The sequence below is a fragment of the Talpa europaea genome, assembly GCF_964194135.1.
Source record: "Talpa europaea genome assembly, chromosome: 13".
Classification (NCBI taxonomy): domain Eukaryota; kingdom Metazoa; phylum Chordata; class Mammalia; order Eulipotyphla; family Talpidae; genus Talpa; species Talpa europaea.
Window position 1 is genome coordinate 90,652,622 of NC_140080.1, and position 15,184 is coordinate 90,667,805.

Below are 15,184 nucleotides of genomic sequence, written 5' to 3' on the forward strand. Positions count from 1 at the left end.
ACTGCTGCGTTGAGGGGGGACAGGCACAGCCAATGAACCCCTGCACCAAGGCCTGGGCGCGCGTGTGTACCAGCAGCGACCTCGGACACGAGGGGAGACACGCGCCCCATCGTGTGGGAGCAACGCCCAGAACAGGGTGCTGCGTCCAGACGGCAGGCTCGCCAGCTGCATCTGAGAAGGGACGGGCCTGGCGAGGCTGGCACGGTGAGGGGGTGAAGGGGTGAAGGGGCGACGGGCGGCGGCACGTGGGGGCCGGCAGCCCGCGAGAGGAGGCCCGGGACGAGGCCGGGACGAGGCTGCGAGCCGGGAGCTGCGGGAGACCAGCGCCCGCCCGGGAGGGCTCGTGGGGCCGAGGGCCGGGGCGATCCCTTCGCTGGGGTCCAGGAGCCTCCCGGGAAGACGCGCCTCCGAGTCCCGGGGCGGGCGCACGCACCCTCGGGAGCGCCGAGCGCGCCTGCTGCAGGCGGGGAGCCCGGCGGCCGCCTCCCCTCCCGCGACGCTGGCCCGGATCCGGGGTGCAGCCCCGCGCGCGTCCGCGGCCTGGAAGACCCCGGCTCGGCCCGCGCGGAGATGGTCTGCAGGGCCCGCGGGCGGCGGGCAGCCCGAGGTCCTGGGCGCGGGGAGCCCCGAGGCCGTCACCCGGGGGTCTCGCCGCTCAGCACGCTCGAGGGGGCGGCCCCGCGGCGCCCCGCGCTCGGGTACCCCGGGGCGGCGCAGGCGGGCCCGGCCGCAAGGGGGCGCAGCGTGGGCAGGAGGGGCTGGCGGGGCGGGGACAGGTGCCGCGGGGCGGGCCGGGGCGGGGCGGGGCGGGGCGCGCGGCGGGCGAGCTGACCCCCAAGGCCAGGCAGCCGCACGGCCCCGGCCGCAGAGCGCGGCGCCCAGCCCGCCCCACCGCGCCATGGCCCCGCGCGCCCGGCGGCGCCGCCCGCTGCCCGCGCTGCTCGCGCTCTGCGCGCTGCTCGGCCGGCTGCAGGTAAGGAGGCCGCCCGCGCGCTCCCCTCGCGCCCCGCGGGCAGCCGCCCCGGCCCCAGCCCCCCGAGTCCAGGGCCGCCCCGGCCCCAGCCCCCCGCGGGCAGCCACCCTGGCCCCAGCCCCCCGCGGGCAGCCGCCCCGGCCCCAGCCCCCCGCGTCCAGGGCCGCCCGAGCCCGAGCCCCCCGCGGGCAGCCACCACGGCCGGAGACCCCCGCCCGCAGCCACCCCGGCCCCAGCCCCCCGCGGGCAGCCACCCCGGCCCCAGCCCCCCACGTCCAGGGCCGCCCCGGCCCCAGCCCCCCACGTCCAGGGCCGCCCCGACCCGAGTCCCCCGTGCGCAGCCACCCCGGCCCCAGCCCCCCGCGTCCAGGGCCGCCCCGGCCCCAGCCCCCCCGCGGGCAGCCACCCCGGCCCGAGTCCCCCGCGGGCAGCCACCCCGGCCCGAGCCCCCCGCGTCCAGGGCCGCCCCGGCCCGAGCCCCCCGCGCGCAGCCACCCCGGCCCCAGCCCCCCGCGTCCAGGGCCGCCCCGGCGCTCACCCTTTTCCGCGTCGGACGCCTCCTCCAGGGCTCCCGCGAGGGCTGGGGCGCAGGTGCAGCGATACGGCTGGAGACTGGACGGAGAAGCCAGGGTTGAGGTTTGGGGGGCGCAGGGGGCGGCTTGGACGGTGGAAGGAGGGAGCGGGCGAATGGACGGTGTTGAGGCTCCGAGGGGGCAATCTCGGGACCCCAACATTCCGACACCAGCGCTTCCAAAAGCTCCACTAACTCCCAGGCTTCGCTGTCAGTCGCTCTCTGAACATTTCTGCAGCGCCTACTACGTGCCTGCGCAGAGTAGGTGCTGCGGGGACCAGCGCGGAAAACCCGCCCCCTCGAACAAAATAAGCCAGGGAGAAAATTTGCAGTCGCAGGCGGGCCCGCGCCAGGGAGCTGCGCCCCAAGTCCATCTGTCCCCGCAGACCCCTTGGATCCTGGGGTTCATTGCCTTGAGGTGGGCGTCGCGCCTCTTTCCGCCTGTCATTGAGGATGGGCCGTACTCGCCCCTCGGAGCCGTGTAGACGGTTCAGGGAGACCGAATGTGGCAGGTTCTTCATTAAAAACTGACATAAGGGTTTGGGTTTTTCTGTTTGGTTTTACCCACCTTCCCCTCGACTCCCCCCACAACCAGTTCAGGTTCTGGCCCAGCATAACCTTACAGTCACTTGTTCTCAGCCCCCTTTGCTGATATTAGGACAAAATAGACTTTGCAACTGTCGTGGGGGGTGGGTGCCAAGGTGCAAGGGTGCTTCCAGCAGCCGGGAGCCCTGTTCTGGACGTCAGTCTTCATGGGGCTGGAATGGTGAGCAGGCGCACTGGTGCATCGCCCTTCTGGAGCTCCCCAGGCCCTGTTGCACCCCGGGTCTCCCTCTTAGGGCTCATAAAGAGCTTCAGCATGAAGCACTGGGGTGCCAGAAAATGGGGTCCTCTCAAATGAAATTTCTTTTCTCAAATCTCAGTGCAGCTGTTGCATAAATATCGTCAGTCCCTGATGGTCGGCCCCCCTGGAGGGACCTTGGCTGGCAAGCCCTGCACCACAATACTATAAAAATCTTGTGTGTTTGGTAGTTTCTCGGAGGGTGGTTTTCTTGGTTTCAGCACTTTCAGATTTCCCTTCTCTGTTAAAATTGGCTCAGGGTGTTGGTAACGTGATGGGCCAGAATGGGCCAGAAGCCGAAAGACCCCAAGAGAGGCCCCTGTAGACTACTGCTGGGGGCTGAGGGGTGCCAGTCTTGGATTAGAGCCTTGACAAAAACAAGGGTAAGGAACTGCTTTGTGCTGGAGCAGGAACTCCTGAGGGACATGGTTCTGTTTGTCACTGCTTGGACGGGCCTCTTGGAACCGCTGAGGGAGAAGGAATCCGAGATGCCTCATGAAATTTGTCATTTGAAGCAGTTTAGGTGTTGCTTCACCGAGCGCTCAACAGGCCGGACAGGGTACTTACTATCTTATTTGAGCCAAAGAAGCAGCACCTCGCCACCTCCGAGAACCCGGACCAGACAGGGTTTAAAGAGCATCTCCCTGCAGGGAGAAGGGATTAGGGTCAGCTATTAACAGCTCGTGCACTCAAAGGAGACATTTTCAACAAGTGTTTCTTCTCCTGCCTTTCCCTTCAGGCCACTTGAGTGATTTGTGGTTTCTTTTGTTTTGTTTTTTGGGTTTTTTTTTTTTTTCTTTCTTTCTTTTTTTCCCATAGCACCTTAATAGGAAACAGCCATGATTTGGGGGCAGTGCTTGCAAAGCATATTGGGACGCTCCTCTGCTTAGTTTGTGCGCAGTCTCCCCAGGGGGAAACATTAACTCTGGAAGGTGAAGCTGGACTTAGTATTGCAGTTTCATCCCCCGGAGCTGCTGTGGCTGCTAGTGCTGTGTGTGTTCAGTCGTCACTGCCTTGGCCAGCCTATTCTGTTAGGATTCGCGGTGTTTAGGGATTGCACTGGCAAACCATTGGAGTTAGTATCCCGCGCAAGGACAGAAGACCTGGGAGGGGGCGGGGGAGGAACAGCAGGGGATGCTATACTGGTTTTATAAAATAATTGGCAAAAACTACTTGTAGAAAGTGCTCTATCTGCAGGTATTATATTTAGTTTCATTTACATTTTATGAAATTGATTCAGACTTCCCTGGAAGGCTCTAAGTTTTGGGGTTTTTTTTTTAAGATTTATTTTTCTTTATGCATACAAGTACTGGGGCATAGGCCAGAGATGGGGGGCGGGGGAGGTTTGAGAGGATTCACCAGACACAGAGTGGGGAGCAGAGCAGGCAGGTATTACTGAAATACACTGCTGAGGGGAGCAGTGGGCAAGACAGGAGAGGTCTGCCACGCCCTGTGGGTCAGTTCCCTGGCCAGGGATTGAATTCGTGCTGCAGTGGGTGGCAATAGCTTGATAGCGCTGTGTTCCTAACCCCTGTGCCACCAGGGAGGCTGTAAGATTTGTCCATTAAAACAATTGTCTGGTTCTCGCTCTGCCCGTATGGATGAGAGAAACTTGTTCCCAGACGCAAGAATACTCACTCACAGATGATCACATTTTAAGTTTTTGTATTGACTGTTCTGTTATTTGGTCCAAGCAGGAAAATACAGAGGCAGGCCCTTCATGAAGGTAATTGATTATTCTGAGCCACGTCGATGCCCCGCAGACTGAGTCCTAAGGGTAGTTTATTCCTTCCCAGACTAACAGCATTTATGGTCTGAAGAACGCCACAGCCAGCTCAGGACATCCTGTGTCTGCAGGGCAGTCTAGACGGCGAAGCTGCCACAGTTATAAAGCAACAGGTGATAAGAGAGGAGAGAACGTGGGTGGAGAGGTGGGCAGAGGGCGCTGCTGAAGGAATCACAACTTCCACAGGAAGGATATTCAGGAGTGGGGTGTAGAGGGGGGTGGGCCCTCCAGGGTCAGAGAAAGAGGGATTCCAAGAAACAGGGGAGAAACCCCTTTTTCATCTGGAGGGGCTGGCGTGGGGCTAGGCCTGGAAGACTCGCGCCAAGAAGTAAAAAAAAATTAACATTTTTATGACTTTACAGATAGTGTAACACGCTTCATGCAGGAAACCCCACCAAGCAGACGGGCATAAAACATTTATAGCCTTTGCGATAACTCTCGGCTGGCCCTGGCTGCGGTGGTTAGGGTAGACGCATCAGAAACCCAGGCCCCAGGCCCTGGAAAGGCCAGCGGGAGACCCCACAGAGGAAATCCCCGCGGGTGGAGAACCCGGGGCTGTGGGCTCAGTGGGCTCCCCACCCCGCAGTCTTCCTGCGCCCCCACCCCAGCCCATCCTGACGGGCCGACCGAGCCGCCTGTTAGCTTTGGAGAAGCACAGAGCGGCCGCCAGCGGGCTCGTCCCCTGCGCCGGGCCGCGATGACAAATCTCTCCAGTGCCTCCCTCATTATTTCCTCTCCACCACTTCCCCCCCAAAAGGCAAATCTGGAGCGTGAACACATTCTCTGTGTTGATAAGGAAATAGCTGCTTGCTTTTTTCAGTTATCTACCAGAAATTCTTACACCGGGAAAACTGAAACAATAAAGGTGTATCTTTGAAGGTCCATAAATCAGTGTTTTATGAGGCCACGAAAAGGGGAGTTCCAGCCAGGGCCTCCTTTGCAGGGAGTGTTGTTTTAAGGAGGTGTCGTGTGAACATTATCTGCCATGTCAGTATGAAAATTTCCCCCACTGTATTTTTGTATTTTTGAAGTGCACAGAAAAAAACGAGTATTTTTCCCAGCTGGTGGAGCGGCAGCCTGGACGGTGTGGCAGGAGGGTCTCCTCCTGGTGTGGGCCCACAGGACCATCAGTGGCTACTCACACTCACTCCCCAGCACATCTGCCCTCTGGCAGGCGGCCTGCCGGGACCATCTCTCCACTGCACCCCCCCACCCCCGCCCTGACCCAATCACAGGGGACCATCCCAAGCTGGCACAGGCAGGACGGCACCGGCAGGGAGTTTTCCCCGGCGCCTTTCCCTTCTCCTGGTTGGCAGGAAGGCCTCCCCTGTACTGTGTTTCCCTCTGGTTGCCAAGTGGGGGCTTCCTGGGCCCCACTTCTAGAAACCCCAGGGCGGGTTCAAGTCCTCTTTCTGCCTGAAAGCCACGAGTCCGAGGAAACCAAGAACGAGAGGGTGGCCTTGGGCAGAACAGAAGCCGCGGTCCCTCTGAAATTCTTAGTGAGCTTTTGAGGTTTGGCACCGAGGGGGCGGTGAGCGAGATCACACACACAGCCCCAGATCTGCTTGTCCTCATTCTGAGAGACGCGTTCAGCCTGCTTCCTGCCGGGGAGTCCTGCCCGCTCCCTTCCGTCTCGGTCAGGGGCTGCCTGGTGCTGCTGTTCTCCAGGGAGCAGGTTCCACTCACAGCAGGGTCTCAGGCGGAGAGGCCGGGTAGCCCCCGCCAGCAGTTGGGAGCCGTGGACGATCTGTGTTTGTTTTGTGGGCCTTTGCGTTCCGTGGGTGGCCATGTGCAGGGCAGGGCACTCAAGAGGGGGAAGCAAAAGAAACGTGTGTTCAGTGTCTTTATTTACAGCAACAAAGTGAGCAACTACTACGTGCGGGACACTCTGCCACCCACCGGCTGAGGAGACAGAGCCCGGGGCGCAGCCCCGACATGTGCAGGCAGAATGGAGAAGGGCCTTGTGCACGGGGCTGTGGCTGTGGCAGGCCCGCAGCCTCGGAGGGGGTGGGGCGTCCATTCCACCCCGTGCTGTGTGTGTGACTGAAGCACATAGCAAGGGACAGGGCCAGCATCTGAACTGGGGGTTCAAGAGCAGCTGGGCCGCAGCCGGCGGTGGGAAGGACAGCAGTGGCAGAACAGAAGCGTGTTCTTGGGGGCGCTCTAAGAAAGACGGCCCTCTGGCCTGCAGGGGCCTGCAGGAGAGGACCGAAGAACCTCAGGTGCAAGTGAAACTGTTTAGATTTCCCCTCCACAAATGCTGGGCTGGTCAAGGACTCGGTCAGAGCAGTGTATTATGGGGAATTGTGCCCGCGGTTGGGACTGGCCATGGGGAGGGGGCCTGGGGGGCAGTAAGGAGGCCACTGTTCTGGTTGGGGAAGAGCTTGCAAAGGTTGAATCAGGTCGGGCAGGATGAGAGAAAGGAGAAGCCAAGGGCAGGAGTGATTTCAGAGCCAGTGGGGCCGTGCTAGGTGCCGGAGGCACAGGGCAAAGGATGTGGGCTGGATGGCCCTGTTATTTAAGACAAACATGTGGTAGATGTCAGAACAGAATTAGCTGACCATTTGGATTGTATCTGAAACGGTTTATGAAGCAGGGTCTGCCTTGGTGCCCACTCAGACTTGTTCAGGTTCAAGTGAAGAAGGGTTTCCCCTCCTCAAACAGTAAAGAAGGGAGAGGTTCAGGCTGATGCAGCCCAGCTGAATTGGCTTATCGTATTGGAGGCAGAGCCCTCTTGGAGATAAACAAGCTGAAAGCCCCAAGGCCTTGGATCCACGGGAAATTGTTCTGGAATTTAGCGCCATTTCCTGGCCGAAGGTGTGCTGGAGTCAGGCGTTCAGGAAGTAGGCAGAGCTCTAAAACTCAGGCCTGGGGAGATAACAGCCAGTGAGATCCCCAGGGGCGCCGGGTGGAGCAGGTGTGACCTGACCTGGGGTCTTCCCATGCGGGCCTGGGGAAGTCAGTGGCTCCACGCTTTTCAGCTGCGAGGTACACACTTTCCTGGGGCGTTGCTCTTGCATGCCATGAGAGCTTCCCTTCTCTGCCCAGCCCCTCTAGGCCAACCCCACCTCGCTTAGCAGGTGACCCAGAGGCCCGTCTGGCTCAGGCTCAGAGGGGCCAGCTTTCCAAGTGGCAGGAAGGACTGAAAACTACCCTTTCGGTTCATCAGCGTAATAATAACTCACTACATTTCCTGTTCAGTGTTGAGAGGACAAGAGCCACTTCCTCAAGCTAGCAGAAAATTGAAGACTTTCCATTAAAAATGAGGAAGAAAAACTAGCTTTTGGTGGATGCTGGAAGAGAGGACTGTGGGATTCGCCGAAATCCTTAGCCCCAGCCTCTCACTACCTCTCCCGCTTGGGACAGGAGTCACTTTGCTAAGGTGCTGATATTTTGAAAAAAAATATGTTACTCTTTCCAGTGCAGTTAGCAACTAACTTAAAAGTGGCTGTAACACACCACAACTGCCAACTTCCTGTCCAGTTAAAAGAAACTTATGAGGAGGCCCTTTCCTGCTCTCAACTTTGTACCCAAGAGATAAAAGCAGCATCACACAGGAAACTTTCGCGGTGATTGAGCATCCCTTCCATTTCTTAAAGCAGGAGCACCTATTTGCTTTGCCCCCATTAAGCCAGGTTCCTGGTTTAATAATTCCCAAATGGCAGGAACTCCCCTAAAGCAGACCTCAATCAATATGTCACAATTTGACCCAATTTCCTCAAATGTGTTCTTTACAGGGGTGAAGACCAGTTGGCCAATGGCCTCTTTCTATCTCTTTCTAATGTTGAGGATTGTCAGCCCACAACTTCCCCGGGAGAACTTCCTCCCTGGGGTTATTCATTCTATCTAGTTCCCTTAACCTCTCAGTAGGATTTTCTACCCCCTTTCAATGGAGTGGATACCAGTTTTGCACTTAATGACTTTTTGGGTAGTAGCCATTCTCCCAGGACTTTCTTTTATTAATGACAAAAACCAAAACCAAAACCCCTAAGATACTGTGGAAAACCTCAGCCTTATACCTCTCAGACTCTGCACCCAGGAAGCCCCAGTCTAGCAGGCAAGTGGAGCACTGTCTTTGTCTCTGGCTGGTCTGTGGGCCTGATCCACCAAGGAGGCTTGAGCGGGCTGCGGCGGGAGCACAGAGCCACAGAAATGGTTGAAGTGGGAAGCCGGGCAGGATGTTGATCTAGTTCTGAATGCGATGCCTAAGTGTTATAGGGCAGCCCCGATATTGAACGGGTTCCTGGCTGTGGGTCCTCACCCGCGCGCTTAAAAGGGACTTATGAATACTCCACTACAGGCACACACAGAAGGTTAATAAAAGGTTTATTTACAAGGGAAAAGGAAATAAGGAAAATGGACACCTTAGGGAGAAAATAGGGAAATAAAGTCTTTAATGCGTCCTACCTGATCCGACGACCTGGAAACCCAAAGTCACTCTCAGAGCTGGCCAGACGCTGTGAGCTGGCGGAGAGTCAAAATGGGGGACCCCCCCAAAGCCCACGTGTCTGGCTTTATACCAACCTGGCCACTGAACCCCACCCTCAGGTCCCAGCCACCTTCCCTTTGGAGGGGATGGGATGTGGAGTTCCCAGTGTCTTTGGCTTTGGCCTGGGGTGGGGGTGGAGTCCACAAAGCCTGTATGGAATTAGCTTTAGGACAGCCTTTTCTCCCTAATATAAGGGCAGAGAGCAGGGCGATCATAATATTCATCTTTCTCCTTCTGAGTTATTTCACTTAGTTAGCAGCATCCCCTCAAGGTCCATCCATGTTGTCAAATGAATGGCAGGGTTTCATCTTTTTTATGACAGAGTAGTATTCCATCACCATTATACATTATACACATCTTAATCCATTCATCTGTCCTTGGGCACTTGGCTGCTGTGAACATCGGGATGCATTTATCTTTCCAAATTAGTATTCTTAAATTCTTTGGCTAAATGCCTAGAAGTGGAATTGTTGGATCATCTGATAGTTCTATTTTTAACTTTTTGAGGCGCTTCCATACTGTTTTCCATAGTAACTGCACCAATTTACATTCCTACCAACATTGGATGCATTCCTATTTCTCTACATCCTTGCCAACACATATTATTTCTTGACTTTTTGGGTAGTAGCCATTCTCACAGGACATTCTTTTATGAACTGTTATTAAGCAACAATAAAAATGCTGTGACTTTAAGGCTAATGGAGTTTAGACAGACCCCCGGGCGCCCTCAGCACAGGATCCCTGAGCCAGTAGATCCCTGACTCAGGAGGAAAAGAAGTGTGACCCAGTGAATCATCTCTTCCACTTCCTGAAGGTCTCAGATGCCTAAGCACCCCCACCCAGAAATGAGCTATGCCAGGTTCTGGCCTGGATGGTGGGTCAAGGCCTTGGAGCCCCAGGTGGTGTGCAGCTGACGTTACGTGTGGTTCTGTTGTCTTTTTAAACATTCTAATTACAGGGTATGCGGGGACTCCTCCCTTGGCCCAAACGTCCAGGTCTCTGATATTAATGTCTCCACCGTGGCACAAACCTACGTGGTTCCCACATCTCACACCTCCACAGCTCTCCCTTAGGCAGTAGAGGAAAGTCTGAATAAGAAAGAAGTTGGAGGTATGTGAAGCCTCTGGTCAGAGACCCGTCTGGTCTCCAGCTTTTAGTGGAAGTGAAATAGGGGCACCACTGGGGCTTGGGGGGAGAGGAATAACCTGTGTTACCAATGTGTAATAAATAGTAAGGGATCTAGAAACTTACCCCAAGCCCTTGACAATGGAATAAAAGGTATAGGGGCAATGCTTGGGAGCACAAATGGAGTCTCTGTCTTAAACTTTAACCAGTCATTTCTTTTTTCATTGAATTTTATTTTAATTTTTATTATTGAACACATATTGTCTTTTCTTCGGAGTGCCACATGTGTCACTGGAAACCAGTGTGTAAAGGCTGGATCAAGCCCGCAGCTAACCACCCAGTGTCTTCACCTACTGCCCCCCTTGTCCCAACATACTACCCCCATCCCTTCTGCGAACCACCAGTATCACCCAGTAATTCCCAATGATCACCAGATTTAAAAAGTTTGTCAATGAAACCATAAAAGATTTGCCTCTTTCTGATGGGCGTGGGTTTTCTCTGTCCCTGCTGGGTTCCCTGTCACTCAGCCAGTGAGGTCCCGTTTATGTGTAAAACTACAAATGACCGGAGTGGTGGGCTGCACAGCCAGTCATCTCCACCCCGGGAGCAGCCCTCACGGGGATCAGAAGTGAGGGGGTGTGGAGGACCCACCCGCCTTTTGAGAAGGGGCCCTGCTCCCATGGGGGGGGGGGGCTCTCTCCTGGCCCCAGCAGCCTCGGGGCTGGGTTGGGTGCTAGGTAGGCAGACCTGTGTTCCTCCCTGCTAGGAAAGCGAATTCAAGCCTGGGGAAGAGTTTCTCATCTCCATTTCACAACGCCCTCCACCCAGGGTGTATGTTTTGTTCCAGATCTGTGGAGTCTTTCCAAGTCCATGGTTGGGAATGTGAATTTGATTCAGAACGCGTAGGAAACTGTGAAGGTTTTCTGTAAAAGGATGTAGAGATCACATGGGCTTCAGGAAAAATGACTCATGAATGTAAGGAGAACAGGAGCCTCCACCGCCCGCCGAGGGGTGTTCTCGTCCACTTACCTCTGAGCATCTGAGCAAGTGGCTTCATCTCTGGTGAGAACCGGCGAGAGCAGAAATGTCGGGGCTCTTGCGGGGTGCCCCCCCCAAGACCAGTTCTTCTTGCTCCCACCTAGGGTCAGGGTCCGGGTCCCCAGCGCTGGGGGAGGCGTCTCAGTGTCCACCACACGGGTGGGGGTGGCTGCATAGCGTTCTGCTGCTGGTCTTCGCCATAATCTCTGCCTTTGCGCCCCGAAGACCAGCAGTGGCAGAACCCCTGGGAGCTGATTCAAAATGCCAACTCTGAGTCTGCCCCAGACCTTCTACATCAGCATCTGGTTGTAGTCAGCTTTCCAGGTGATTCTTGTCCATGCGGAAGCACCAGGTTTTCCTCTGAGGATCAGAGGTGGTCTAGACCCTTCCCTGGCCCCCAGTGGGCTACCAGCCATACAGGGCGGCCCCCAGAATGGAGGTGCTGTGGTGGCACAGGAGCCTGCTGACTTTCTTTACAGGAAAGAATGAGGAAGCCCTACTTGGGGCTCACAAGTTTTTTTTTTTTTTTTTAAAAAGCATAGCAGGAAAAAAAATCCTTTTTTATTCTCATTTTACTCTCACATTTGGAGAATAAAGGGACATTCACTGCTGCCTTTGGAGATCGTGTTGCGTGATACTCAGGACAAGTCAAAGCCTTCCTAATGACTGTGTTTAGGAAACAAAGCTCCTTTCCGTTCCGGGGAGCCCACCTGCAAACTTTTTTCACTCTTTATCTCTCTGGTAGACAAAGAAACTTGCAATGAAAGTTTTGAAATGCAAGGTTATTTTTTTCCTCTCCCCTTGGGCTATATGTTTTCTTCTCAAGGTGCAGAGATAATAAATGCTTTGTGCACAAAGTTGGGAAGCGGGCTGGGCAAAAATCTATAGGCCTTTGATGGTTGCGTTGAGCACACTGCTTTCTTGGTAACGGAGCATACCTGGATCCAAGGTGGTGGGGGTGGGGAGACAATGTGGATGAATCCATGAAGAAGCCACTTTCAAGAGAGCTTATAAGTCAGTTGTTTTAAGTTTGCTAAGCAAAGTGAAAATGGCAAGCTATGGTCACAATTACTCTGCATTTTTAAGTTTTGGTGTTTTTAAATCAAAACTGATTTTAAAAGTCAGATGTGCGTGTACTGTCAAGTCCCCAAAAATCTCATGGCACTATGGCCAAAGTAGAAAATTTTATGTTATGTATATTTTATCACAATTCAAAATAAATTTTAAAAATCTTAGGGCAACGTGTCATAATGTCTGTCCAGGTAATGAAAATAACATGAAGTGCTTTGGTTTTAAACATTTATGGGGTGACAGCAGCGTCCAGTGACACATGCCTTGGATGGATTCTATAAACCAGCTGTGGGACCTCATCTGCCGCTGCCCCTCACTGTGGTCAGACGGGCCTTCTTGCCTTGCCTCACCTGTCCTTTTCAAATGCCTTTTGCTCCTCCTCTTCCTGGCACTCGCTATTAATTTGGTTCCCTCTCTTTTTGCAAGTCTCTACTTCCCCCAGAAGCTCCCCATCATCATCCCACCACCTCACCCTGTTTTATTTTCTTCATCACAATCATTCCAAGTAGGTTTCATTTTGTGGTTTTTTATTGTGGATTCGAATGGACTGTAGGGAAGGACTGTCTAGTATTTGTTCATAACACCTACAGTTGTCTCTGGTACCTATATATGTTCAGTCGATATTTATTTTTTTAAAGATTTATTTATGCACACAAGATCTGGGGTACAGGCCAGAGGTGTGGAGCAGTGAAAGGATTCACCAGAGACAGAGTGGGGAGCAGAACAGGCAGACTGACTGAAATACACTGCTGAGGGGAGCAGCGGGCAAGACAGGAGAGGTCTGCTGTGCCATGTGGGTAGCTCCCTGGCCAGGGATCGAACTCGTGCTGCAGTGGCTGCAGATAGCTTCATAGTGCTGAGGCTTAACCCCTTGCACCACCAGGGAGGCCCCATGTTCAGTTAATATTTAAAGATTAAATGACTACATAATCATTTTAGGTAGTAAACTCAGTAAACACTGTCTCATTTGAATACTAAGCCTCCCAGATTATTTTCCAGGGCACCATAGAGTTAGGCTCTTAAGAGTGGGAGTATTTTTATTAAATAGGAAAATCAGGAATTTCCTGCAAGATGGTGAAAATGAATGCCTGGTCCTTAGCCCTTGAGACCAATTTGTCCTGCTTAATGGGTCAGTGCAGCTAAATCAGGTCCTGTGAACAGGTTCAGGCAAAATTAGGTTATTCCCTAAAAATGGCAAAGGACTGGACTAGACATTTCTCCAGAGAAGAGAGGCAGATGCCATCAGGCACATGAAGAGATGTGCAGCATCATTAGTCATTAGGGAAAGGCAAAGCAAAACCACAGTGAGCAGCCACTTCATCCACTGGGATGGTATCACCCCAAAACGGAAAAGTTTTGAGGATGTGGAGAAGTTGGAATCCTGTGTCTTGCTGGTGGGAATGCGTTGAAATGGGGAAGCTGCGATGGAAAACAGTTTGGCATTTCCTCAAAAGGCTAAACATAGACTCCCCATAGGACTCAGGTGTAGATGCCAAAGAACTGGAGGTTGGGACTGAGGTATTTGTGCCAGTGTTCACAGCACAGGTGCGTGCATTTTCTCGAAAGCCCAGAGTGTCTCTGCAGACAATGGATTCTCATTCTGCCCTGGAAAGGGAGTTCTGACAAGTGTTGCACAAAGGGGAGTGAGAGACATTAACTAACCGAGATAAGCCAGACCCACAAAGACAAGCATGCCCACTGGGTCCCTGGGGGCCTCAGGTGCACAGAGACCAAAAGCAGAATCTTGAGGTTTGTAGGGATAAGAGGGAGGTGAGACTAGGAAGTCATTGCTTAATAGTTAGAATTTTTGTTTAAGGTGATAGGAAAGTGCTGGAATTAGTGGCGAAGGTTACACAGCCTGTGAATGTAACTACTGCCTCGGAACCTTTAAAAAGACTAAATGAATTAAATGGCTAAAGGGGTACATTTTGTTATCTGTAGTTTATCACAATAAAAAAGTTTTTAATTAAAATGCTCCAAAATTTAAAAAAAAAAAAACCATTTGAAGGACAGGCATAAAAAGCCAAATTCGATGTCTCTCCAGGGCAGTTTCTCACCTCGCTGGAATGAGCCACTATCTTTGCCTCCCCCAAATACAGTCGGAGATCTAGCCTGCTGCTTCGTGGTTTCCTCTCACCAGCTCTTCCCACAGCCCATCCCCCATAAGGTCTGCAAGGAGTTTCCACTTTCTAACTGGCCTTCTGGTTCCGCCAGGCTTTGCAGTGATTTGCTGGGCTCCTAAAACCAGACCCATCTTTCTGTCACTGTCTAGTGTCAGAGCACACCTGGAGTCACCCCCGGCCCCCACTGCTCCTCTCTCCCTGCCCTCACCTCACCAGACTCCCCCAACCCCTCCTGTGTGCCTCCCTGTCTCCCTGTGTGCCTTCCCCACCCTGGAGCTGGGGAGGATGCAGTCACCGGTCAGCAGGCCCCAGGCTGCCTTTCCTCTCCTTCCCTGCCCATGGCCGGTGAGGGGTGAAGCCAAGGATGTAGTAGTGGCCTTAACATGTGGGTCTCTGTCTGTTACACCTGTCTTTCCTCTCCACCTGTGCCATTTGGTGCTGGACCCTTTGAGGACCCGGATGGACTGGTTTCTTGAGTCCTCCACCACCCCAGTCTCTTGCGCAAGTAGAGGAGAGCTCAGGGAAGATGGTTTTGTAGGTGTGAAGAAAGCAGAGTTTTTTAAGAGACGGCTGCTTCCATTGTTAAACCATACAATTGATCAAAATGTATCTTCCAGTTGTAATTATGTGAAAAATGATTTTTACAAGAAAGAGGTGAATGACTCAGGCAGGGAATGACTGGACCTACTCTTATTATTTGCACAATGAGTACATCAACTCACAAAACCTTTGTGGGGGCGAGGGTGTATCGGTGGAAAGGGGTTTGATTCATACTTGTGGTTTTCAATGAGACCAGTAGCAGTTGGCCAACTGTGAGGAATGCCTTCGAGTTGGTGCTCTGAATACTCTCCCACTGGAAACACGTTCAGAAAATGCATGTTTGGAAATGTACCAAGTATAAGCAGCAGATCCCTGGTGACAGCCATCATTTTCTTACAGTGTGGTCTCCAGCAGACTGCACACATCTTTTTCTATTGTGCCAGTCAGAGAATTTATAAGCCTCACTTGGGGCAGAAGTCTTTTTCAAGAGTCTTGTATAAAATATATTTCTGTGAAATGAGTGATATTTTGAACAGGGAGTTTTCTGCTTCTGCTCTCTGCTTCTCTGTGTCCACTTGTGGTATGACTTAGACTGAGGACGTGGCTGGTGCCGCTTGGGGGCTCCAA

The 15,184-nt window shown here is 53.6% G+C and overlaps 1 protein-coding gene across 1 annotated transcript in view; it reads left to right on the forward strand.

The window, feature by feature from the left end:
- Positions 1-898: 898 nt before the first annotated feature.
- The window catches only part of TNFRSF11A (TNF receptor superfamily member 11a), a gene marked incomplete at both ends in the record, with an annotated part of 51,644 nt that continues 37,358 nt past the window's right edge, over positions 899-15,184 (forward strand). The window contains one exon of the mRNA XM_084252708.1: positions 899-973. Coding sequence (XP_084108834.1) covers positions 899-973 — 75 coding nt within the window. The remainder of the gene's footprint in view (positions 974-15,184) is intronic.